Raw genomic sequence first — 24,524 nt, 5'->3', positions numbered from 1 at the left:
TCAGAGCCTCCAGGGAGGTCAGGGCCTGCAGGGGGCACACAAACCCCATGGACTCGTGTCTCAGCCCCAGCAGCACATGCAGATGGAGGCTCAGGACTGGTTTCCTATTGTGCTCTGTGGCTTCTTCTTCTTGCAACAGTGTCACAGGAACCTTTGCACATTTATCATTCTCAGCTCATCCCTCATGTTTCTGATACAAAAGGTGGTCTTTTTTCATGACAATGAGGATCACATTCATCAACTCACCAAACGTAGGGTCACTTTCAGAGGCAGAAACGACTCTGCTAGTTTTCTCCAAATCAGAGTCCTGAGACAACTCAAAACTCACAGCGAGTGTTGATAGCCTCTGAGTTGGATGCAACAACTTTGTTCCATGCACACCTCGGCCAAGATGCATTTGTCAAGAGAGAGCTGCTGCTGTTAACAGAGTAAGAGGCTTCAGCTGAAAAGATAAGCACTAAACACGATCCTAATAGAAGAGCTGGGTAGAAGAACACTAAAGAAACATGGTGGAGTGAGCCGTCCCCAAATCTCTCCCCTTGAAACAACAAGCTGAACATCTAAAACTGAACAACAGCAATAAAGAAACACCCAAAGTGCACAGCAGCACATCTGAGTGTGGGATCTTTGCATAAGAGCTACCACAGGACAGAACCCTGAGTGTCGGGCAGTGGTCTGGGAGAAACAAAGAAGCGGCCTCTTGTACTGGAGCTCCCTGCAGGAGGAGAGGGCGGGGAAAAGGTGCGGCGAGTTCTCTGAACAGCCCTGGGAGAGCTGTGAGCTCTACGCAGCCAGCATCAGTGTCCAGACACCGGGGAAGAAAGCAGAGAAGTGGGGACAGCAGAGAAGAGGGGGCGGCAGAGAAATAACCGTTGATTTTTACCAGCTGCGGCTGCAAAATGGAGGCTGAGCCGCAGCCTCCAACCCCCAACCCAGACAGCCCCTGCCCCATACCCTCCGAGACCAATCACCACAGAGCCTGCAATACACCTGTGACCCTGGTTGTCACATGTGCTCTCCGTTAGCACTAGAAGGCAGCAAATCCCACACGCACTGATACAGGACGCAGACCTGCACCTCACTGGGCACGTCCACTCTGTCCTGGAGGTGGCCCAAGGGAGCAGTGGGGTGCAGTGGGGAGCGTGCAGGGCCAGACACATGAGTTCACTCTTAGACACGTGTGCTCTCGACACCAGCAAGCTCTATGTGGTCCTGTTTGGCCTTGTTCACCTGTGATGCGGGTAAATGATATCACATCACATGACTTATGTGCATGAGTAAAATGAAATAAGATGATGGTGCTAAGTGTTTAAGTAACACGCGTCACAATAAAAGGCATAGTTTACAAAATGTCCTCATTGCCACCACGGGCCCAAACACACGCACACCTGATCTGGGTTCTACCCTCTCTGTGGGTCCCCAACCCCAGAGCTCCTTATACAGTCAGAGCACATGCAAATAGGGCCCCTCTGCTGATAAAAGCCAGCGCAGCCCCGAGCCTGCAGCTCTGGGACAGGAGCCCAGCCCCGCGATTCCCAGGTGTCCCCATTCCGGGATCAGGTCTGAACACGCACGGCGCACCATGGCGTTTGGGCTCAGCTGGGTTTTCCTCGTCGCTGTTTTACGAGGTGACTGATGGGGAACAAGGGACACTGAGTACGTGAGTGGGTCTGAGTGAGGAACACGGGTATGTGACCGTTTCCTGACCACGACGTGTCTGTGTTCGCAGGTGTCCAGTGTGAGGTGCAGCTGGTGGAGTCTGGGGGAGACGTGGTGCGGCCCGGGGGGTCTCTGCGACTCTCCTGTGCAGCCTCTGGATTCACCTTCAGTAACTACTGGATGAGCTGGGTCCGCCAGGCTCCGGGGAAGGGGCTGGAGTGGGTCTCATACATTAGTAGTGATGGCAGCAGCACAAATTACGCTGCCTCCGTGAAGGGCCGATTCACCATCTCCAGAGACAACGCCAAGAACACGTTGTATCTGCAAATGAGCAGCCTGAAGGCTGAGGACACGGCCGTGTATTACTGTACGACAGACACAGTGAGGGGACTTCAGTGTGAGCCCAGTCACAAACCTCCCTGAGGGAGACAGGAGTGGGTGCTTAGAACACCAGGGGGCGCTGAGGCTACACACAGCACAGCACACACAGACCAGCCCAGCAGCAGTTGCAGAGGGAGCTGGGGAAGGGGCTTCCTGCTGGGAGCAGCAATTTCCTCTCAAATCTCTCAGCTTCCTCCCAGGAGAATTACTGCTTCTTTGTGGCTCTAATTTTCCACATTCTCACACACGCAAGAAATGAAGAAATAACCTGTCTCTTGACGGCATATCAGCAGTGCCTGGGGACCTTTCCTGCAGCAGCTTTCAATGTGTCCTTTCTCATTTCATGACAGAGAGACCACCTATGGGCTTTGTGTCCTGAGACTGGGAACTGTTTCCACACAGAGAGACACAGCACAGTGCAGGGACCTGTGTGCTGAGCTCAGGCTCTGCCCCCCACAGACACACGCTGTCCCCACGTGGGCCTCCCTTCAGACAGGACACATGGCCCGCATGGGAGGACCTGTCCTCCACGACCTCTGTCTCATCGGTTCCCTGTCCTGTCTGAAGCACGTTAACCTCTTTTTCCTCATTTACTCAGGTGGATGTTGAAACACCCCAACATCACCCACTATCATCTACTGTCCTAGTTACACGACATCTGTTTAGTCATGTGTCTCCTGTGCTTCCGTGCCCCTCACTCTCAAGCCCTCCCCACGTACCAGTCACAGCAAAGAGGGTTAATAATTTTTGACATGGGTCTCCTCCAATGATTCTGCACTATGTCCTGGCATCACACAGTCGCTGAGCTGTTGTGCCTTCAGACGCCATCACAGTCATTGCTGTAAATTCTCCCCACATCCGAGAAAGCTCCTAGTAAGAGGGTAGCTGCAGGTGGTGAGGGTTCAGGTGAGGGACCCCATGTGTTTGGACTTCTCTCTGGTTCCTGGTCGGATAGAGGATGGCGCACTATGAGCTCCCCACACACGTAGCCTCCTCTTTACCCTAAAGAGCATTTCTCTTCCCAGGCCTCATGGGGTGGCTCAGCACCCCTAATACAAGCTGAACAAGGATGGATCACTCTATCCTATAGGCCATCTTAGCTGTTTAGATCTACTTAGGGAAAAAAGCCTCTCTACTGCACCCACATTGTGTCCCAGGTAACTATGGGTTTCTCTCCTTTATCAATAGAAATGAATCATGTAAATGGGAGAGGAATTCACACCCCGGACCCACTCGTCTATAGAAGCCCCATCCATCACTCAGTGATACAGCCCCCCACACGCACACCCAATATGAAAGCTTCAGCCTGAACAGAAACACAGTGGGGGAGATGAACCCAGAGTTAGGGAGGAAGCGTGTGCTCGCTCATGATGTGCTCAGGGTTGAATGAGGAGCTCCTGAGGGTACGACTGTGTGTCCCAGGCCTGTCCCCAAGGTTCACAGTGGAGGATGAAGGATGCAGTGATTTTTTCCGTATGAAGTGGGGGCAGAATAGGGCAAGGTGCTGCAGTTGGTGTGAATGCAAAGGCTCCCTGCATTGAGTGTGTTTATGTACTTTATCGCCTTCTCTACATTATGATGTTCAACAACTTTCAAATATTTCTTGATGGGGAGACTCTTCCCCTCATGATGGAACCAGTTCTTAGATACAGCACAGGTCTTAGCCTGGCACACGCCTTTCACATGGAAACTAAGCCTCCAGGGCACCCGACTATGTCTGCCCGCACATCCCGGGACACGATACTCCTCCACCTTCGTCATCCCAGGCCCAGCTGCCAGCAAATGGAGAACCACGTCCAGCTCTGAGCCCAACGAAATGATTCACACGAGTCAGGCACAAGCTCTTCACCAGAACTGCTAACCCTTTACCCGGGAAACCCCAGGAAAACTTGGTTCTAAGGACCCCTCTCCCTGCTGTACATGGCTCCTGACACCCTGGTGTCTTCCCTGTGGCCCCTGGTGGCATCCAGGTCTCCAGTCTCCAGGATTCTGAGTGTGATAAACTCAGTTTTGCCCTGATTCCCTCCTGCAATAATAAAGGTTGCATGGCACTGGTTGACAGAATGACACACATCGATATACCGGAATGTGTGTGACCTTGGATCAGCCAAGGGTTTCTCAGATGTGACACACACAGGTTGGACCTTAAGGAAAAAGTAGGCGAATATAAATACGTGATATTTGAAATATTATTCCAAAATTTAGTTAAATCTTCAAATAAATAATATAATTAAATATGTCGTAAAAAATATTATATAGAATATGTAAAGACTTTATTGTTTAACAAAAAATAAAAAATAAATAAGAAAAAGTACAATATGAAGGGTCCAGCATCAGGGGTCTTCCAGCCTGATTATGGAGAGAGGCAGCTACTTAGACAAAGACAACTCACATGTGCTTCAATGAAGGAAGGAATTGGAGAAGACTGTCTATTATTTTGGATGTAATTTATAACAAAGGTGAAAAAGTATGATTTCCTTGAATTATGTTTATAAATAGTTGGGTTCCGTGAATATATTCAATCTGTTTGAAGTAAAAATATGTCTGACCATCATGCTAATCACTTTCATAATTATGAGAAACACTTATAAGTTTAAAAATGGTGACCTACTCAAAGTCCAGCGTTTATTCGTATACTATGAAAAGCAGGGTTTCCTTAGACCTGTTTCAATGTACCTTAGAGATCGGTTGCTCTGCCATCCCACACTCAGACACCGTATGTATTAAAGGGAAGAGCCCCAGCTGGACCCCAGAGACGCCAGGGAGCCTGACCCAGTCCCTCCCCACTTATGAGGAGCAGGCTGCCCACATGCAAATTCCTCCTCCAGCCCCAGGGTAAAACCTGTGTGGGCTGTGGACGCTCACAGCTCTCTCCTCACACAGGGCTCAGGTCTCTGGGGAAGCAGCGCTGTGGTCGAGGTGAAGATGAGACTGTGGGGTCTTCTCCTGTGCCTGGTGACAGCCCCCCAAGGTGAGTGTCTCAGGTGTCAGACAGGGGTCTGCGGGATGCCTGTGACTGCAGGTGACTGACAGGATTGATGCTCCTTGTCCCCAGGTGTCCTGTCTGAGGAGGAGCTAAAGCAGTGGGGCTTGCAACAGCTGAAGCCCTCGCAGACCCTCTCGCTCACCTGCGCGGACTATAAAGTCTCCCTCACAAGCAGCGGTTACTGCTGGCACTGGATCCGCCAGCCTCCTGGAAAGGGGCTGGAGTGGATGGGGAGGATTTGTTACAATGGGAACACATACTACAGCCCGTCCCTGAAGAGTCGCACCTCCATCTCCAGAGACACCTCCAAGAACCAATTCTCCCTGCAGCTGAACTCTGCGACCATCGAGGACACGGCCGTGTATTACTGTGCGAGAGACACAGTGAGGGGACCTCAGTGTGAGCCCAGACACAAACCTCCCTGAGGGAGACAGGAGGGGGCGCTGCAGGGGCCGATCAGGTCACAAGGGGGCGCCCAGGTCACACAAAGCACAGAACACACAGACCAGACCAGCAGCAGGTGCACAGGGAGGTGGGAGGGGGAGTCTGGTTGAGAACAGCGATTTCCTCTCAAAGTTCACAGCTGCCCACGAGCACAACCCTGACTTTTTTGATGTGGCTCTAAATTTTTCTGTTCTCCCTGCAGACTAAATTGAAAACGTGCCCTGTGTGTCTGTAGATGACATATCACTGGTGGCTGGGGACCTTCCTTCACCAGTTTTCTATGTGTCTGTTTTCATGTCTCAGCAGAGGGACCATCCTGAGGGCTGTTTTCTTCCCTGTGGCCGGAAAATACCTGCACAGAGAGACCCGGCCCAGTGCAGACTCCTGTGTGCTGAGCTCAGGCTCTCTGGCCACCAGGCACAAGCTGTCCCCACATGAGCCCTCCCTTCAGACAGGACACATGGACACAGGGGCAGGATCATCCCCCAGGACTCTATGTAATGCCATTTTGTCCTGCCTCCAACACAGGACCCTCCGGTACTTCACTTACCATCCCCACAGAACCAGATGTCATCTACTGTCCGAATTTCACTAAGTCTGTCCTACGCCGTGAGCTCCATGGGGCTAGAGCTCAGCTCAATCTCTACGCCCCTACCCAGGCCAGTCACAGAGAAGGGATTATGTACATACGTGGCATTCACATGTCCCCACTTCGTCTCCTATTGTCCCTCTTACACGTCTTTCTGTTTGTGGACCCCCCAGGCAGGGTATATCGGGGGGTCTAAAGCGACGTGCTCACCCTCCGTGTCATGCACACTTATGATTCAAGGTCACACAGACAATTTTGAAGGACAGGTCTGTGTCAGGTGGGGGCACAGCTAGCTGCTGACCCATGGACACCACTAAGAACTCAGAAACCTGATGAAAAATATATCTTGATGAACCAGAGCACAGGCTAAACACCTCATTGTGGCCATGGTGAGCCAGGGGTCAGGGAACACGCTGGATATGCTGGTCACTTCTCACATGATCTTATTTTTACAACTCTAGTCCTAGTGGGGTGGGACCACCACACTATGACCTCACTTAGTTTTCAAGCCTCCTCAATACCCTATTTAAACACCATCACTGAGAATTCAGACCCCAAGGCATGAATTTTGAATAACCGAACTCAGTTCATAATATTCCACCAGTGGATCCCAAAATTCATGTCTTTCTCTCACGCTTAATATATTAACTCCAACCCAACTTTCCTAAATATAGTATTAGTTACAGCACCAACTCTAAAGTTTAGGTCCAAAGTCTCATCTAAATATCATCTCATTAGTTATTGTTGGGACTTGACATACGATTCAGACTGAGTCTAAAGTTCTCTCCAACTGTGAACCTATAAAACCTGATGACTTATGTGCTTCCTAAATACAATGGAGGGGCCGACAAAGGGTGGGAACCTCCATCTGGACTCTACGACAGTCTCTCCGTGGCTCTGCTGGACGGCAGTCGCACCCCCAGGCACTGCCAGGTGCTGGTCAATCCAAAGGCTTTGATTGGAGGCCGTGTCACCCGTTACACTGAGGTGATGGCCCAGGTCTTGACCAGAGAATCCTCCCTGATCACCTCTGAGTCTCCTCCAAGGTCATTCTGCCCTTTTCTTCAACATACTGCACCTTCACCACCGTGTGGGTTATGATCCTGTTTAGTAAAATCCATGAAGTCTGACATCTCCCTTCATTCCACCCCACCTTCTGCTCCCCTTCATTTCAAAGTGGCTTCTGCTGGAATCATCCCTCACTGGCTGACGCCGAGATGGCCGATCAGACCCACAGGCCAGGACTTAGATTTTTTTTATGTAATGTTTTTAGCAACACTTTTCCTGCCCTCTTCAGAACGTAGTCCACAATTTTGGCTTACGGATGACTGGCCCTTTTTCACAACTCCACATTCAGAGAGGCATTTGATTCATACTGCTGTCTTTGATCCATCACTGTCCTACCACGTTTTACTGGAAACATTACAAAGAAGGAAACAACCACTCCCGCCTTTAGCTTAGTAATCCCCGAGCTAAATACACACTTGCACTGCTCACAGCTCTACCTTAGACTTCGCCCTAAACCTGGCCACCCACATTCTTTGAAACTTTGTGACAGGGTCACATTTCCTCCAAAACCCGTGACCTATTCTCATTTCCATTGACACTACACCAAAACGGCTCCCAATGTTGACACTCCAACCACCGTGTCCTCGTGACTGTGCGCGTGTTCTCTCAGTGCGGGAGCTTCCTCCACGGCTCTCCCGTCCTGTCTCTGAGCTCTCCACACAATCACCTGTAACACCCCTCACAGCAAGTTTGGAATTTTCTAGCAGGCACTTAAAAGTCTCCCACCTCCTACCCATCACCTGCTTCCACATCCATCTACAATTTCTTCGATGCTTCTTCCTGCAGCATCCACTTCTCAGAACCACAGGCTGTCCCATATGCTCCAGCTGCCATCACAAACACCAATGACTGGGCGGCTTAAATGACAGAAATTTATTGTCTCATGTGTAGTGGTCAGGAAGTCCAGGTGTTCAATCCAGATACATCAATGCCTGGTGAGAATCCTTCCTGACAGGCACACAGCTGACGTCTAGGTGCAATCTCACGTGCTGTAGAAAGTGAGAGATGTGTCTCTTTTGTCACCTCTTCTCATAAGGCCACAAGGTCCAGTGGATGAGGACTCAACCTACCGTCTCATTTAACCCTGACACTTCCTAAGAACCCTTCCCCATACAGTCCATGGTGTGTGAGGGTTCACCACAGGAATGGTGGGCGTAAGGTTCACACATAGCGAGATCCCAGGGTTAACTGTGAGCAGGTTCGCTGACCAGAAGGATGTTCATCACCTTCCTGGTTATGTCGGCACAGGCACAGGTTCCTGACAGCAGTGCTTACGAGACGTCCTCACGCAGAGACCAGTGCCTCTCAGACATGATCGTGGACCTCGTGTCCCAGTGTATCCTGGAAGCCAGGACTCCTGTATCTCCTCCCGCCTGCTCTCAGCTCCTCCTGGGACAGAGCTCTCATGAGTTGGCTCGTGTTTCAGGAGTGACAGCACCTGGTCCTGGAGTGAGGTGACACATGCACCTTTTGAGTCCAGCCAGGGGGACCGATGCCCCTTCAAAATGTGACCTCACCTGAGGTCTAACACGTTGCACTCTCCAGATTCCAGCTTCCTGAGTGAGACTCGAATATATTATGACATTCAGTGATTTTGTGTCAATTCTATCTGTCCAGGTGTCTCTTACACGTAGTGAGATTAGATCCCTACATCTAGTAACAGGTCAAAGGTGACATCTGTTGCAACATCTGCTCTGTGCATCTAATTCATGGACTAGTAGAAGTAGACTGTCCATCAAACAGCATGGTCTGTGTTTGCAGGGATTTTCCAATGTCACCTTCAACCCGAGGGAACTAAAGGACACTGGAGTCTCCAAACCCTCAAGAGCTTCCAAACTCAGGGGAGTGCTGCCTGCGTCAGTGCGTCCGTCTGACCCAGGGAAGGGGCTCCTGGTGGATTCACAAAGCCTTTGCTTGGGGACTCCCTGCAGCATAGTGTGGGGTGACTGAGGCCTATTCACTCTTTCCAGAGGTGATGCATATGGTGTTCCTGAGGGAACATCCCGAAGTCAGGGCACAGACATTGAATCCTGGACTGCAGGCACTGCAAGGTCAATGCCCCTGAGCCCACACGGGGCCCTCTCCTGCAGGGTGATGACTCGGCTGCAGGGGGCACTCAGGACCCACTAAGCAGCAGCTTCAGCTCCAGTAGCTGGTGCAGGGGGAGTGGGTAAGGCCTTACTCGGCGGGTCTGGGGCTTCCTCCTTTCATAACATTTAATTAACAGTCAGACAGGGATGCTGAAGAAACAACAATGTCCTACTCTGTCAGGACCCTATGCCAAACTCAAGAAAGCAATAGGAACCACACACGAGGAACAGATCTAGGCCACCTAGTCTTCTGAGTAGTGAGGAGCTGGTGGCAAGGATCGTTGACTAAATCACTAGGTGTTGCATTTAGGAGACACTCTGAACCTGGAATGAGACATTCTCACTAAGAGCCTAGAACCAGTTCCGGTGTCTCCGTGTCACACAAAGGAGTTGGACAGTTAAGAGAAGTCTTGTGAGACGTGCTCCTCAGTGGCCAGAACTGTGTACAGAGATCAGGGCCCTGGCAGATAACAAATGTCTCCAACAAGAATTGGGACTGGACCCACAAATGCCCGTTGTGCACGGTCCTTGTATCATTGACTCTCTCTCAGGTAGGGCCAAGAATTCAGCTATGAATACTCTGCCTCATGAATATGCAAATGAGCCGAGGAGCACTAGGTTAAGTAGGGACATGTCTGTGTCCTCACAACACCCACCATCACACCTTCCCCCACAGAGGCCCTGACAGCACCACCCTCAGCATGGACTGGAGCTGGAGCGTCCTCCTCCTGGTGGCAGTGGCCACAGGTAAGGGGATACCCAGTCCTGGGCGGACGAGGGTACCAGGGCCAGTCAGGGCTCTGTACCCACTGTTGTCTCCTCTCCACAGGTGTCCACGCCCAGGTCCAGCTGGTGCAGTCTGGGGCTGAGGTGAGGAAGCCTGGGGCCTCCGTGAAGGTCTCCTGCAAGGCTTCCGGATACACCTTCACCGGCAACTATATGCACTGGGTGCGACAGGCACAAGGTCAAGGGCTTGAGTGGATGGGACGGGTTTACCCTAACAGTGGTAGCACAGACTACGCACAGAAATTCAAGGGCCGAGTCACCATCACCGCAGACAAGTCCAGCAGCACAGCCTACATGGAGCTGAGCAGTCTGAGGCCTGAGGACACGGCCACATATTACTGTGCGAGAGACACAGTGTGACGACCCACATCCTGCGAGTGACAGAAACCCTGAGGGAGAGGGCAGCTGTGTGGTGCTGAGGAAGGAAGGGAACAATTATTCCCCTGAAGTTGTCACACAGAGTCAGGTACCAGAGATGGAGAAGAAGATCTCAAATGCTCATCTGTCATTCAGGGAAAGGTGTCACGAGTCCAGGTGTCCTGCAGGAAGATGCAGGGTCTGACAGCATTGCCTGACAGGTCCTTATCATTTGTCATTGCTTCTGCAGAGGGCACATATGCACCTCCCTGGTCTCTGGATGAGGGAGTTAGTACAGGCATCGTCTGGGATTACGTGTTGGTGTCAGATTCAGGGTTTGGACTGCAGATCCCCCAGCCATTCCTCCCACGTTCCCCTGTTTCTGAAAAGGGAATGATGCTTCAATATAGGTAAGTATAAAGACTGAAAGGTGAGCTCCTACTGCCCAGTCTGAGGTCCAGCACCAGGCCCATGACCTTCTGGGAGGACGATCCTGACTCCTAGTACCAAAGTCATGGTGATGGGTGAGCCAGGTTCTAGCACAGTCCACCTCAGTTTGCTCCTGCAGGGCTGAGCTCCTGAAGAGGCTCCTCACCTCCGACCACAGCCCCCAGTGTCCCTGTCCCTGGCGCAGGACTGCTGTCCTCACACACAGGGAACAGTGTGGGGAGACCCTTGATGACGTGGGACCCACATCCAGCCTGTGTGACTTCCCTGTCGCAGCTCAATCACAGTACCACACATGCGGGTTAAAGACTACACACATTGACTCCTCACAGTCTGGAGGTCAGAGCAGGAAGTCAGTCTCCTTGGACAGACATCAAGGTGTGGAAGGACCACACATGTCTTGGTACTTGTGGGGGGGCTCTGTAGTCTGAACACATGTGCTCCCCAAATTTACATATTGAATTTACATATTGAATTATGAACAGCACAGAGGACAGGGTTAGGAGGTGGGGTCTCTGGAGGTGCTGAAAGATGAGTGCAGAGTCCTCGTGAAGGGGATCAGGTCCTTTCTAAATGAAGCCCCAGAGAGCGTGTATGACCCTTCCCCCCTGTGAGGACAGAGCGAGAATTACCAGATACAAACTCCAATGAGGGCTCTCATTAGTGGTGACCATGCTCGACCTTGACCTTAAATTGCCGCCTCTAGAACCGTGGTAAATACAGCGATGTTGCTGATATAATTCCCAGGATTCATACTTCTCCATAGCAGCCTGAGCAAACTCAGACAGTGGTCTGCTTCTGTGTCTTTCCTGGTCCAGGAGCCGCTTTCCTTACATCCTGACTCATGCCTCGTTCTCCATGCCCACAGCCTGGAGGAAGTCACCTCACATCACTGGTCACATTGCATCTTTCCTCTCCTGGAGTCTAATCTCCTCTGCCTCGCTCTGGCTTGAACACTTGTGGCTGTATTAAGATTCTCTCAGATAAAACAGGAAGCCATTTACCTCAAGACGTCTAATGGCCCTGGAACGACAACGTGCCTTTCCCCTGGAACAGTCACAGCTTCCGAGCACAGAGTGAGTGAAACAGCCCTCCGAATACTCACATCCATCCCACAGGCCAGTTCCACTAAGCACATCCCAACATCCCCCAAAGCTGACTCATTAAAGCATGACCTGAAGCCCAAAATACCGAAGAGCATCCTGTCCAATGTCCCAAGTGTAATCTCTAAGTCAGCTGTCAGTGAGGATTTGGGTGCATGCATCCTGGGGCATAACCCTCTCCACCTGTAGACCTGTGGTCCTAGAAGACCAGTTACCTCATTCTAAAATGCACTTTAGGGCAGGCACATGGTCACAGTCCACACATCTCCCTTCCTAAGAGAGGAAATGGAAGTTAGAGAGAAATCACCAGCTGAAGATGATTTTACGCACATCTGAGAGAACTCCATTGGGTCTTAGGACCTGGGGATGAGCTGCTGTGGCTCAGACCCAACCTCTGGCTTGTCGCTCTGCCCTTGGATCCACCTTCCTGGGTCCCGAGGAGCCACCTGATGGAAGAGGAGCCAGCTCATCACCTGTGTCCTGCCAGGAGACGATTGAGACTTGACGTCTCCTTCACTTTATTCTCTCTCTGTGACTTGAAAAATGTCCTCCAACAATTATCACATTGGAAGGAAGGTTTTAGTTAAGACAGTTGCACCTGCAGTATCGCCACAGGAGAGAGTCGGGAGCACCACTGGGAGCAGCAGAGGCAGCTGGGGATTTGTGGCCTAAGGGTAGATGGTGGGGTCAGTTGACAGAAGTAACTAAGAGGGGACATGTTTTACACAGGAGGGTCCATATGCCTGTACTAGGATGGACACGCCACTGAATGCTGAGTAAGGGGAAGGGCCGGGCGCGTCTCTGTTCCTCTGTTGGACTTTGAAGGAAATGTGTGCTGAGGACATCAGGGGGTCAGGGCCTCCAGGGAGGTCAGGGCCTGCAGGGGGCATACACACCCCAAGGACTTTGTCTCAGCCCCAGCAGCTCGTGCTGATGGAGACTCGGGGCTGGTTTCCTATGTGATCTGCAGCTTCCTGTCCTTGTAGCAGTGTCAGAGGAACCTGTGTACACTTACTATTCTCTGCTCACCTCCAACATTTCTGTATATAAAATGTTCACGTTCTTTTGAGTTTTTTATTGGTAAAGAAGGACACATTTCTCACTTGCACAAACCATAGGGTTTCACTTACAGAGGCAGAAATGACTCTACCCATTAATGACTCTACCCAGAAATGACTACCCAGAAATGACTCTACCAGGAACAGAATCCTAAGAAAGATTAAAATACTTGGCTGAAAAATTAGCAATCTGATGTAGAGCAGAGACCCTGCTCAATCCCTGATCAATGTACCTGGATCATGTCACAGCCACGGTGGGCACGAGGCCAGTGTCAGGATGGACAAAATCCATTAGATTTCAAAACTGACCCTCGTGCTCCTAAAACCGTCAATACGTCTCTGCACGAATCCCGTGTTCTACTCCTTCAATCCATTTTCTTTCTCATTAGGTGTTTTGTTTGTTTGTTTGTTTGTTTTTTTGCTTTCCTCTTTATATACTTTATTCCCTTAAAGTAGATTATCTGTCATGACTCAGGGTCTTACCTTGAGCTTATGGGTGTCACCTCCAGGCACATGGAAAAGGCTAATGGGACTTTTGCCCTCATCATTGCACAATCGTCCCCTATTGTCCTCTGTGTGGACACATTTGAAAGGCAAATGACTATACATGGCCAAAGCTACAAGCTCGTGCGGTGAAGATGGAGTGTGATGTAGAGCTGACCTGGTGCTGCTGACACTGTCTGCGTGTCACCTCCTTCTCCTGTGCTCTGGGGGACACCTCCAGATGGGACCCTCAGTGTGCTGTGAGCTCTGGGAAGTACCCGTTGTGTGGAGAGCCTAGCCAGGTCCAAGGTCCATGGGCACAGTCACCGGGAGGGCCAGGCTGTCAGCCTCAGAAGGGCAGAGCTGCCGTCCACCGTGGATCCATCCACTTCTGCTCCCTTTGAATCAGCCCCGAGCAGGTTATTTAGGATGAATTCTTGACCTAGACAACATGGATGACCGATTCTAATTAACACTGGAGAATACGTTGACAGCAACAAGTTGATTAGTGTTGATTGAAGAAATGCAGATGATAAACCAGCGGTGTCTCTGCAAGGAACTGACCATTGCCTGGAGGATTTTATCTTTTCAGTAGAAAAAATTTTATAATATCAATGACATTTACAGAAGGGTTGTTAGTCAAGGCTTTATAAAAAGTGAGTTGAGGGCTGGATTATTTTTGCGTGAACATTCTATTGCTTTTCATCATGAAACATCCACACTTGTGGAGAAAATGCTGAGGGCTCAGGGAGGCTCCAGACGCTGTCAGGCCCCAGTGCAAGTCCGACCCCGAGAGCAGGCAGAGGGAGAGCTGATGGTGACGTTCCCGAGTCGCTCTGCCGTGGGAGGAGGGTCCAGCACGTCGTCCCTCCAAAGTTTCACTCCAGGGACGTCCACGTCATCCAGTAGTGGGCCTCCCCAGTGTCCCTGCTGTTCCAATTCCAGGCTGCAGAGGCTCTCAGGTGTGTGTTCCCAGCACTAGCCAGGTGATAAGATTCGCGGAGCAGCAGCTGGGCCTGACCCATGGGGCGCCCTCTATGTGGAGGTGACAACTTCCTTAGGACCAATGCACTGTGCTGTTTTTTTGTCAGAAAATGTGGTTGTGGTTGTTATTGTGGCGGATGTAAAGGATCAAACGTACATGATGCGAACAGTTTAGCCCCGTCTCTGCTGTCCTTCACCACGAGTCGTCAGGGGACAAGCCTGACTGGCCTCCCTAGGCGTAGAAAGAGCCTCAGCTGAGTGTCCACTTCCCTTCTCCTCATTCTACCTTCCACAGAACAGCAGGAGAAACACGTCACACAAGTTCCCCACCGTCCATAACAAGGACCGCCTCCCTCCAGGTTCCACTAAGAAGGTTCTGGCACCATCTGAGCACCCGTCACGATGGCCGTCGTCACCCACATTTCTGCATCTGCTCAGGACGGCTGTGGTTTCCTCCACGAAGCCTGAGGCTGCTCCCCGGCTCCCTCTTCCTCTCTGAGCTCCCCTCCGGATCCTCCTCTAAAGACCCGTCCACAGCATGGAGGCTTCTTCTAACACGCATCTCAGCACCGTTCCAGCATCTTTGCCCTACCCGATTCCTAAGCAGTGTTTCATTTTTACGTATCTCTTACAGCAGCACCCCGTTTCTCTTTACCGAATTATAGTCCATGTGAGCTGCTATAAAAAAGTAACAGAGATGAAGCGGCTGAGAGGGACATCTGGAATTAACTTCACACAGTCCTGGGGGAGACGAATCCATGGTAAAGACAACCACAGACTTGGCATCTTGAAGTCTCGCTTCCTGGTTCACATGCGGCCTTCTGTGCCCTCACCGGGGGAAGTGCTCCCAGACATTTAAGACAACGGATTATTGAATGATTAACTGTTTCTAGTTGAAGTTTTGTTCTTTCTAGGGCTGGGCCCTCTGGACATCTATCACAAGGGCAGACAAATTATGATCTCATATTTTTCTGGGGCACCTGTGTATCCAGCCCTCGGGGTGCAGCATCTATGATGTCACATAGTTGATATATTGAAGAGAATTTAATGATTAGCACTTATTGCAGCTTGCTTGTCACTGTGGCTGCGTGTCATAAGAAGAATAACATTTTATCAGGTCTCTCCTTCTACAGGCTGACCATTGGCTTTCCTCGTAGAGCCCAGACACAAGGGACACTCCAACACCCCTCAGCAAGTGCGCAGACTCACACGGCACAGACGCACTCATCGGAAGGAGACTCAGCACTGACCCGTGTGAGCCCGCATCACACCATACGCTGCATTTCCAATTATGATGCTAAGGATGTAGCATGGACATCATGTATGTGTGTGCGGTTCCAACTGTACACGTCATCCTGGCGTGGCTGTGGCTGACAGAGCTATACCACAGCAAGACGACTACCGTCCAAGTGCAGTTATCAGTGGACAGAGAAAGTTAGAGGCACAGAGAGTGACTCTCAGGTGGGACAGACGCCTGCAATACACCTGTGACCCTGGTTCTCGCACTTGCTCTCCGTTAGCACTAGAAGGCAGCAAATCCCACACGCGCTCATGTAGGACGGAGACCTGCACCTCACTGGGCACATCCGCTCTGTCCTGGAGGTGGCCCAGGGGAGCAGTGGGGTGCAGTGGGCAGTGTGCAGGCCACACACATGAGTTCACTCTTATACATGTGAGCTCTCGACACCAGCAAGATCTGTGGTCCTGTTTGGCCTTGTTCACCTGTCATGCAGGTAAATGATATCACATCACATGACTTACGTGCATGAGTAAAACGCAATAAGATGATGGTGATAAGTGTTTAAGTAACACATGTCACAATAAAAGGCATATTTTACAAAATGTCCTCATTGCAACCACGGGCCCAAACACAAGCACACCTGACCTGGGTTCTGCCCTCTCTGTGGGTCCCCAAACCCAGAGCTCTTTATACAGTCAGAGCACATGCAAATAGGGCCCCTCTGCCGATAAAAGCCAGCCCAGCCCCGAGCCTGCAGCTCTGGGACAGGAGCCCAGCCCCGCAATTCCCAGGTGTCCCCATTCCGGGATCAGGTCTGAACACGCACGCCGCACCATGGCGTTTGGGCTCAGCTGGGCTTTCCTCATCGCTGTTTTACGAGGTGACTGATGGGGAACAAGGGACACTGAGTACGTGAGTGGCAATGAGTGAGGAACAGGGACGTGAGACAGTTTCCTGACCCTGACATGTCTCTGTTCGCAGGTGTCCAGTGTGAGGTGCAGCTGGTGGAGTCTGGGGGAGACGTGGTGCAGCCCGGGGGGTCTCTGCGACTCTCCTGTGCAGCCTCTGGATTCACCTTCAGTAGCTACTGGATGAGCTGGGTCCGCCAGGTTCCGGGGAAGGAGCTGGAATGGGTCTCATATATTACTGATGGTGGCAGCAGCACATACTACGCTGCCTCCGTGAAGGGCCGATTCACCATCTCCAGAGACAACGCCAAGAACACGCTGTATCTGCAAATGAGCAGCCTGAAGGCTGAGGACACGGCCCTGTATTACTGTGCGAGAGACACAGTGAGGGGACTTCAGTGTGAGCCCAGTCACAAACCTCCCTGAGGGAGACAGGAGGGGAGCTCAGGACACCAGGGGGCGCTCAGGGCACACACAGCACAGCACACACAGACCAGCCCAGCAGCAGGTGCAGAGGGAGCTGGGGAAGGGGCTTCCTGTTGGGAGCAGCAATTTCTCTCAAATCTCTCAGCTTCCTCCCAGCAGAATTACTGCTTCTTTGTGGCACTAATTTTCCACATTCTCACACAGATGAGAAATGATGAAGTAACCTGTCTGCAGACGGCATATCAGCAGTGCCTGGGGACCTTTCCTGCAGCAGCTTTCAATGTGTTTTTTCTGATATCTTGACAGAGAGACCCCCTGAGGGCTTTGTGTGCCTGAGGCTGGTTCTCTTTTCCCACAGAGAGACACAGCAGAGTGCAGGGACCTGTGTGCTGAGCTCAGGCTCTGCCCCCGACAGACACACGCTGTCCCCACATGGGTCTCCCTTCAGACAGGACACGAGGCCACAGGGGTCGGATGAGCCCCCAGGACTCTATCCAATGCCATTTCTGTCTTGCGTACAACGCAATACGCTCCAGGTCTTCACTTACTGGTGTGGATTTTGAAACCCTCCCAACATGACCAGGTTCATCTACTGTCCTAATTTCACTAAGTCTGAGCTCCATGAAGCTGGATCCCAGTTCAATCTCACAGCCTCCACCCAGACCAGTCACAGAAGAGGGGTTATGTGTACATGGCATTCACCTGTCCCTAGTTCATCTGCTATCGTTAATGTAACAGTTCTGTCCATTTGTTGAACCCCAGGCAGCTTATACTCAGGGAGTCTAAAGGTGACTTGCTTACCCTACGTGTCATGCACACTTATGATTCAAGGTCACACAGGCACTATTAAAGGATAGGTCTGTATCCGGTGGGGGCACAGCTGGCTGTTGACCATTGGACACCACTAAGAACTCAGAAACCTTATGAGAGAGGACATTGTGATGGACGCACCTGTACAGAGCACTGCGTTGGACACCTCATCGGTGACTATGGTGAGACAGGGTCAGGGAACTCGTTGGATGTGCCGGTCAGTTCTCATGTTTCTTCTTTTCCCAACGTTCCTGTCCTAGTGGGGTGGGACCACCGCACCATGCCCTCACTTAGCCTTTTCTTACTCCTAAAAGCCCAGTTTAAATACCATCGTTCAGAATGCAAACTCCAACATGCGAAGTTTGAGGGTCACAATTCAGTCCATAAAATTACACCTGTGGACTCCAAAATCCACGGCTCTCCCTCATGTAAAATGAACTCTAATCCAACATCCCCAAATGTCTTACTCGTTACAGCATCAACTTAGAGTCTAATGTGCAAATTCTCATCTAAACATCATCTCATCAGATCCTGGTGGATCTTGTATGATTCATCCTGAAGCGAATGTCCTCTCAAAGTATGGCCTTCAAAATGTGACGATGGGGCAGCCAGAGGGTAGACATTCCCATCCCGAAAGGGATTAAGAGGAAAAAAAGAGAAATGGTGGGGTCAATGCTGGTCCACAACCCAGCAAGGCAATCCTTCCAGGCCTAAAGGTTGGAGATGGTCCGCTCCAGCTGGATGCCCCCACTCTGTACCCTCCGGAAGGTGGTCCCACCTTGCGGACTCACTGAGGTGCTGTCTCACGCTCTGTGCCCCAAAGAGAAGTCTCGCTGCAGCTCTGCTGGGCCGTGGTCACACCCGCAGGCTCCGCTAGGTGGCGGTCACACCTGAGCTTGCTTGGAGGTCATGTCACCTGTTAAATCTAATGCGGTGGCTGAAGACTCTGAAAGGAAGGAGTCCTCCCTGATGGTCTCGAGTCTCCTCCAAGGCTGTTCTTCCTTTTCTTAAACAGACTGTGTCCTCACAGCCAAAGTGGCTTATGATCCTTGTCTGTACAATGTAAGAGCTCTGACCACCTTCCTCCATTCTGCCCCATGACTTTGTCTCATTTATTTCAAAATAACAGTGTTTGTGCTGGAATATCCACAGTTCTAATCCTGGCTGGTGCAGAGATGGCTGATGAAACCTGCTGGTCATGCCCATAAAATATTCTATGAAATTGTTTTTCAGCAACTCCTGTCTTGCCTGCTTCACAAGAAACTCCACACTTCTGGCTGCAGGATGGGCTGGTCACTTTGCAAATCTCCAAGCTCTGATTAGCACTTGATGTTCACTGCCTTCTACGATACATCAGTTTTCACTCAGCTTTTAGTAGAAGCAGCAGGAAGAACCAACCACTCCTGCCCTTTGCTTAGAAATCCCCGCAGCAAAATACACACGTTCACTGCTCACAGCTCTACCTTCCCCCAAACCCAAACCCACCAGCCAAGCTCTTTGACTCTTCACGACAAGGTCACATTTCCTGCAGAACCCGGGCCATGTTTCTCATTTCCATGAACACCTCACCAGAACGACTCCCAATATCGACACCCCAACCACCGCTGTCCTCGTGACTGTGTTCGCTTCTCCCAGGGTGCGAGAGCTTCCTCCACGGCTCTCCCGTCCTCTCTCTGAGCTCTCCACACAATCACCTGTAACACCCCTCACAGCAAGCTCAGAATTTTCTAGCAGGCACTTTAAAGTCTCCCACCTCCTACCCATCACCTGCTTCCACATCCATGCACACCTTCTTTGGTGGTTATTCCAAAATCACACCACTTCTCAGTACCACATTATGTCTCATGTGCTCAACCTGCCATCACAAACACCAATGACTGGGCAGCTTAAACGGCAGAAATATATTGTGTCACATGATAGGGTCAGGAATTCCAGGTGCGGAGTCCAGATGCATCTATACTTGGTGAGAATTCTTCCCAATGGACAGACAGCTGACGTCTAGGTGCAATCTCACGTGCTGGAGAAAGTGAGAGATGTGTCTCTTTTCCCCATCTTCTCATAAACCCACAAGGTCCAGTGGATGAGGACTTGCCCCGGCCGGCGGGACAAAACAACACGGGACGAGGAGGAACCTATGGAGGATGAAGGCGAGACAGGAGACACAAAGAGACGGAGGCAAGACAGTATTCTGATCAAGCCTCAAACTTTATTTTTCGGCGGGGATATTTATACAGGACAAACAAAGGGAGGCGGGGCTAGCTGGCAGAAGACAAGCGCATTGGCTCTTGGATGGTCCGAGTAGGCGGTGCCACACGCCCACTGGGTCTAAGGAGATGGGGTGAGGGTTATTGACAGCCTAAGGGGTGTGTGCTTAGGGGGAGGAAGTGATGAAAGTTAAAGGAAGTAGGAAGTAGGAAGTAGGAAGTAGGAAAGTAGGAAGTAGGAAGTAGGTCTCCGCAATGTCTGAGGCAGGCAAAACACCCAGTCCTGCAACCAAGACTCCGCGGCCCGAAGACCCGCGGCTCCCCACAAGGATTCACCCTACAGTCTCATTTAACCCTGACACTTCCTAAGAACCCTTCTGCCATACAGTCCATGGTGAGTGAGGGTTCACCACAGGAATGGTGGGTGTACAGTTCACACATATCGAGATCCCAAGGTTAACTGTGAGCAGGTTCACTGAATAGAAGGATGTTCATCACGTTCCTGGTTATGTCGGCTCAGGCACAGGTTCCTGACAGCAGCACTTACGAGACGTCCTCATGCAGAGACCAGTGCCTCCCAGACGTGATCGTGGACCTCGTGCCCCAGCGCATCCTGGAAGCCAGGACTCCTGCATCTCCTCCCGCCTGCTCCCAGCTCCCCCTGGGACAGAGCGCTCTCATGGGTTGGCTTGCATTTCAGGACTCACAGTTCCTGATCCTGCTGTGAGGTGACACGTGCTCCTTTTGAGTCCAGCCAAGGAGACCGATGCCCTTTCAAAATGGGACCTCACCTGAGGTCCAACAGGTCCCTTGCCTGTTGTGCTCTCCATATTGCAGCTTCCTGGGAGAGACGTGACTTTATTCAGTGATTTCCTGTCTAGTGATGTCTGTGCAGGTGCCACTTACACATAGTAAGATTAGATCCCTACATCTAATAACAGGTCAAAAGTCACCTCTGAGCACGCATCTGGTGTATGCATCTAATACGCTGAATAATGGAAGTAGAGTGTGCATTGACCACATGGTGTGTATCCGCAGAGTTTCTCAGAAGTGTCCTTCATTAGAGGAACCTAAAGAACATAAATGATCCAGCAAGTCCCAAAGAGATTCTGGACTCAGGAGAGTGCTGCCTGTGTCATGCATCTGTCATCCCCAGGTAAAGGGCTCTCCGGGGTCACGTAAAGCCCTTGCTTGGGGACTCCCTGTAGAGTAATTGGGGCTGAGTGAGGCCAATTCTCTATATCAAGAGGTAAAGCCAAAAGCATAGAGTGTCCCGGAGGGAGCATCCTGAATCAAGGCACGGACATTTAATACCGTCCTAGAAACACTGTGAGGTCATGCCCTCTGAGCCCAGACAGGACCCTCCCCTGCAGCATGGGGCTGTGGACGCTCACTGCTCTCTCCCCACACAGGGCTCAGGTCTCTTGGGAAGCAACTGTGGTCAAGGTGAAGATGAGAATGTGGAGCCTTCTTCTGTGCCTGGTGACAGCCCCCAAAGTAAGTGTCTCAAATGTCAGACAAGAGACTATGGGATTCCTGTGACAGTATGTGACTGACAGGACTGATTCTCCTTGTCCCCACGTGTCCTGTCCAAGATGCATCTTCAAGAGTCGGGCCCAGGACAGGTGAAGCCCTCGCAGACCCACTCACTCACCTGTGCTGTGTCTGGATTCTCTAACGCAGTCTGTGGACATTGCTAGAGCTGGGTCTACCAGACCCCATGGAAGGGGCCGGAAGGGGTTGGGGACATGCGTTGCCGTGGGAACACTTACGACAGCCTGACCCTTACGAGACACATCTCCATCTCCAGAGACACATCCACACACCAGTTCTCCCTGCAACTGAACTCCATGACCACTGAGGACACACTGGTGTGAGACTGTGCAAGAAGCAGTGAGGGGACATCAGTGGGGGGCCAGACACAACGCTCCCTGAGGGAGTCAGGAGGGCTGGGCTGCAGGGCACACTCAGGACAGGAGCTCTGAGGAAGTGCGAGGAGTGAACAGACTAATGAGGAGAGAGGTCAGCCTGCAATGCGCACAGAGAGAGCAGCTGGAGAGTGAGGGGTGCCCTGTCCATGTCTGCAGTTTCCTCTGTTCCCTAACATCGCTCCCCCTGAAGACGCCCTCCTCTGCGCCTGTTCTAACCTACTGGGAGAAATAATTTCCTCACAATGTTCTCAGCTGCCTCAGGGACAATTCTTGTTTCTCCTCGTGGCTCTAGTTTGAAATAGTCTTAGTAGAGACAATAAATAAAGAAGTGAACGTTCTTTCGCAGATGACACATGACTGGTGATTAGGGACCTTCTTTCATCACCTTCTGTGTGTCCTGTTTTATTTCCCGACAGAGATCAGCGGAGGGCTTTGTCCTCACTGTGGCTGGGAAACATTCCCCACAGAGAGACACAGCACAGTCCAGGCTCCTGTGTGCTGAGCTCAGGTTCTCTGCCCCCCACAGGTACATGCTGTCCCCACATGGGCCCATCACTCAGAAAGGATTCCCCAAGCGGGTAGGAACACAGGGCACCCATCATTCCACAGTCCTGAAGCAGGATCTCTAGTGGCATGAGCCCAGTTTATAAACAGAGTGAAAAGACGCTTTCTTGTTCAGAATCAGGATGGAGATGCCGGAGTCGTTGTCCAGCCATTGAGTGAGGAGACACAGAACAGGAATCGTGCATTACTCAGAAGTGCACGCTGAGCCCTCGCTGTTACTTCATTCTTAATTTTTGACATGGGTCCCCTCCTATGATTCTGCACTGGGCCCTGGCATTGCACAGTTGCTCTGCTGTTGTGTCTTCAGACCCCATCACAGTCTTTGCTGTAAATGTTCCCCACATCCGGGAATGCTCCCATTTGGAAGGTAGCTGCAGGCGGTGTGACCAGAGTGGTGAGCGTTCATATGAGTGACCCCATGTGTTTGGACTTCTCTCTGGTTCCTGGTCTGTAGAGAAAGGAGCACTGTGAGCTTCCCACAGATGTGGCCTCCTCTTTACCCTGAAGAGCGTTTCTCTGTCCAGGCCTCATGGGGTGGCCCAGCACCACAATCCAACCAAACAAGGGTTGATCGCTCTACCCTGTGGGCCATTCACCTGTTTAGGTTTACATAGAGAAGTGAGCCTCTCTAGTGCACCCACATTGTGTCTTTCATAAAGACAGATGGATCCTCTTTATCTAACAGAACAGAATCGTGTAGAGGAAAGAAATATTCACACCCCAGACCAGTAGTCTATCGGAATCCCCATTCAGCACTGAGGGAACAGCCCCCTGTCCCCACCTCAAAGCTTCAGCCTGAGCTGAAACGCAGTGGGGGAGATGAACCCAGAGTTAGGGAGGAAGCGGGTTCTCACACATGATGTGGTCAAGGTCAATCGAGGAGGTCCTGAGGGACGACTGTGTGTCCCAGGTCTGTCCCCATGGTTCACAGTGGAGGACGAAGGACACAAGTCTTTTCCCGTATGAAATGGGGACAGACTATGACAAGGTGCTGCTGTAGAGAAAGCATAAGGTCATCCTCTGAATTGTGTGTTTATGTATTTCATTAGCTTCTCGACATTACGATGTTTTAACATCTTTATAACCCTTTCTGGATGTGGACAGACTTCTGCTCACGGGAACCCAATCCTTAGAGTCAGCACAGGGCCTGGCTTGGCACATGCCTTTCACATGCAAAGAAGCCCACCAGGGGACACCAGCTCTGTCTGCCCACACACCCCAGGATGCAATATCCTCTGCCTTCAGTATTCCTGGCCCGGGTGCCAGGCAACTGGAGAAGCCCCTCCAGCTTCAAGGCCAATAAAATAATCAGCCCTAAGCTGATTGCCCACCCTGCTCTTCCCTCCCCAAGAAAAACCCAGTAAATCCCAGGTCCTAAGGTCCCCTCTGACCCACTGTCTGCTGCTTCCTGAACACACTGGTGTGTTCCATGAGACCCTGGCGCCATCATAACCACCCATCTCTAGGACCTGCGAGTGTGATAAACTCTATTTCCCCCGATCCCTTTCTATGCCAACTCCTGTAGCCATACCTGTCATCTTGAAGAGGAAAAGTAGAGGAATTTTCAACTAAAGGCCAACAGCTCTGTGTTCTGCTTCTGTAAATATGCTCGCAGGTGCACGAGCTCACTGCAGAGCTCACTTGCACTTTGCCCTACTTGCTCTTTGCTGGGCAAATGGAACTGTTTGTCCCCCAGCAGCTCCCGCTTCCTGTAACAATTTGTAACCATCGGTAGCCCTTAGCAGCTCCCGCCCTTCTACCAATGTTACTACTTGCAACCATAACAATTCCAGCTGCTTTAAAACCGTCTGAGCTCAATTCAAGCAATCAGCTCATGTAAAAGGCTTGTATAGAAGGAATGTTGCAAGTCAGGAACTTGGCGTGGAGCTCAGGTTGGTACCTTCAGGCACATTAGGAGAGGCAGATGGGACTTTCCCCTTCCTCACTGCACTGCACAGCCCTGTCGTGCTCAGTGTGGACACATTGGGAAGGCGAACGACTATCCA

At 51.2% G+C, this 24,524-nt stretch overlaps 3 gene segments (V, D, J or C); all 3 read left to right on the top strand.

The window, feature by feature from the left end:
* The first annotated feature begins 1,480 nt into the window (after positions 1-1,480).
* LOC120586010 (immunoglobulin heavy variable 3-74-like) lies at positions 1,481-12,843 on the top strand. The segment is given in 4 exon segments: positions 1,481-1,628; positions 1,730-2,026; positions 11,329-11,342; positions 12,832-12,843. Coding segments are annotated over 3 exon segments (357 nt in total).
* On the top strand, positions 9,850-10,398 carry LOC120586004 (immunoglobulin heavy variable 1-46-like). The segment is given in 2 exon segments: positions 9,850-9,964; positions 10,047-10,398. Coding segments are annotated over 2 exon segments (363 nt in total).
* A 3,596-nt stretch (positions 12,844-16,439) lies between the features above and the next one.
* Positions 16,440-16,973, top strand: LOC120586006 (immunoglobulin heavy variable 3-23-like; the record flags this gene model as incomplete). The annotated part of the segment is given in 2 exon segments: positions 16,440-16,555; positions 16,657-16,973. Coding segments are annotated over 2 exon segments (363 nt in total), but the record flags the coding sequence as incomplete, so codon positions are not given.
* Positions 16,974-24,524: the final 7,551 nt, after the last annotated feature.

The sequence above is a fragment of the Pteropus medius genome, unplaced genomic scaffold (genome assembly GCF_902729225.1).
Source record: "Pteropus medius unplaced genomic scaffold, Ma_sr-lr_union100, whole genome shotgun sequence".
Classification (NCBI taxonomy): Eukaryota; Metazoa; Chordata; class Mammalia; order Chiroptera; family Pteropodidae; genus Pteropus; species Pteropus medius.
Note: the sequence above shows the minus strand (reverse complement) of the source record. Positions and strands in the feature narration are given on the sequence as shown.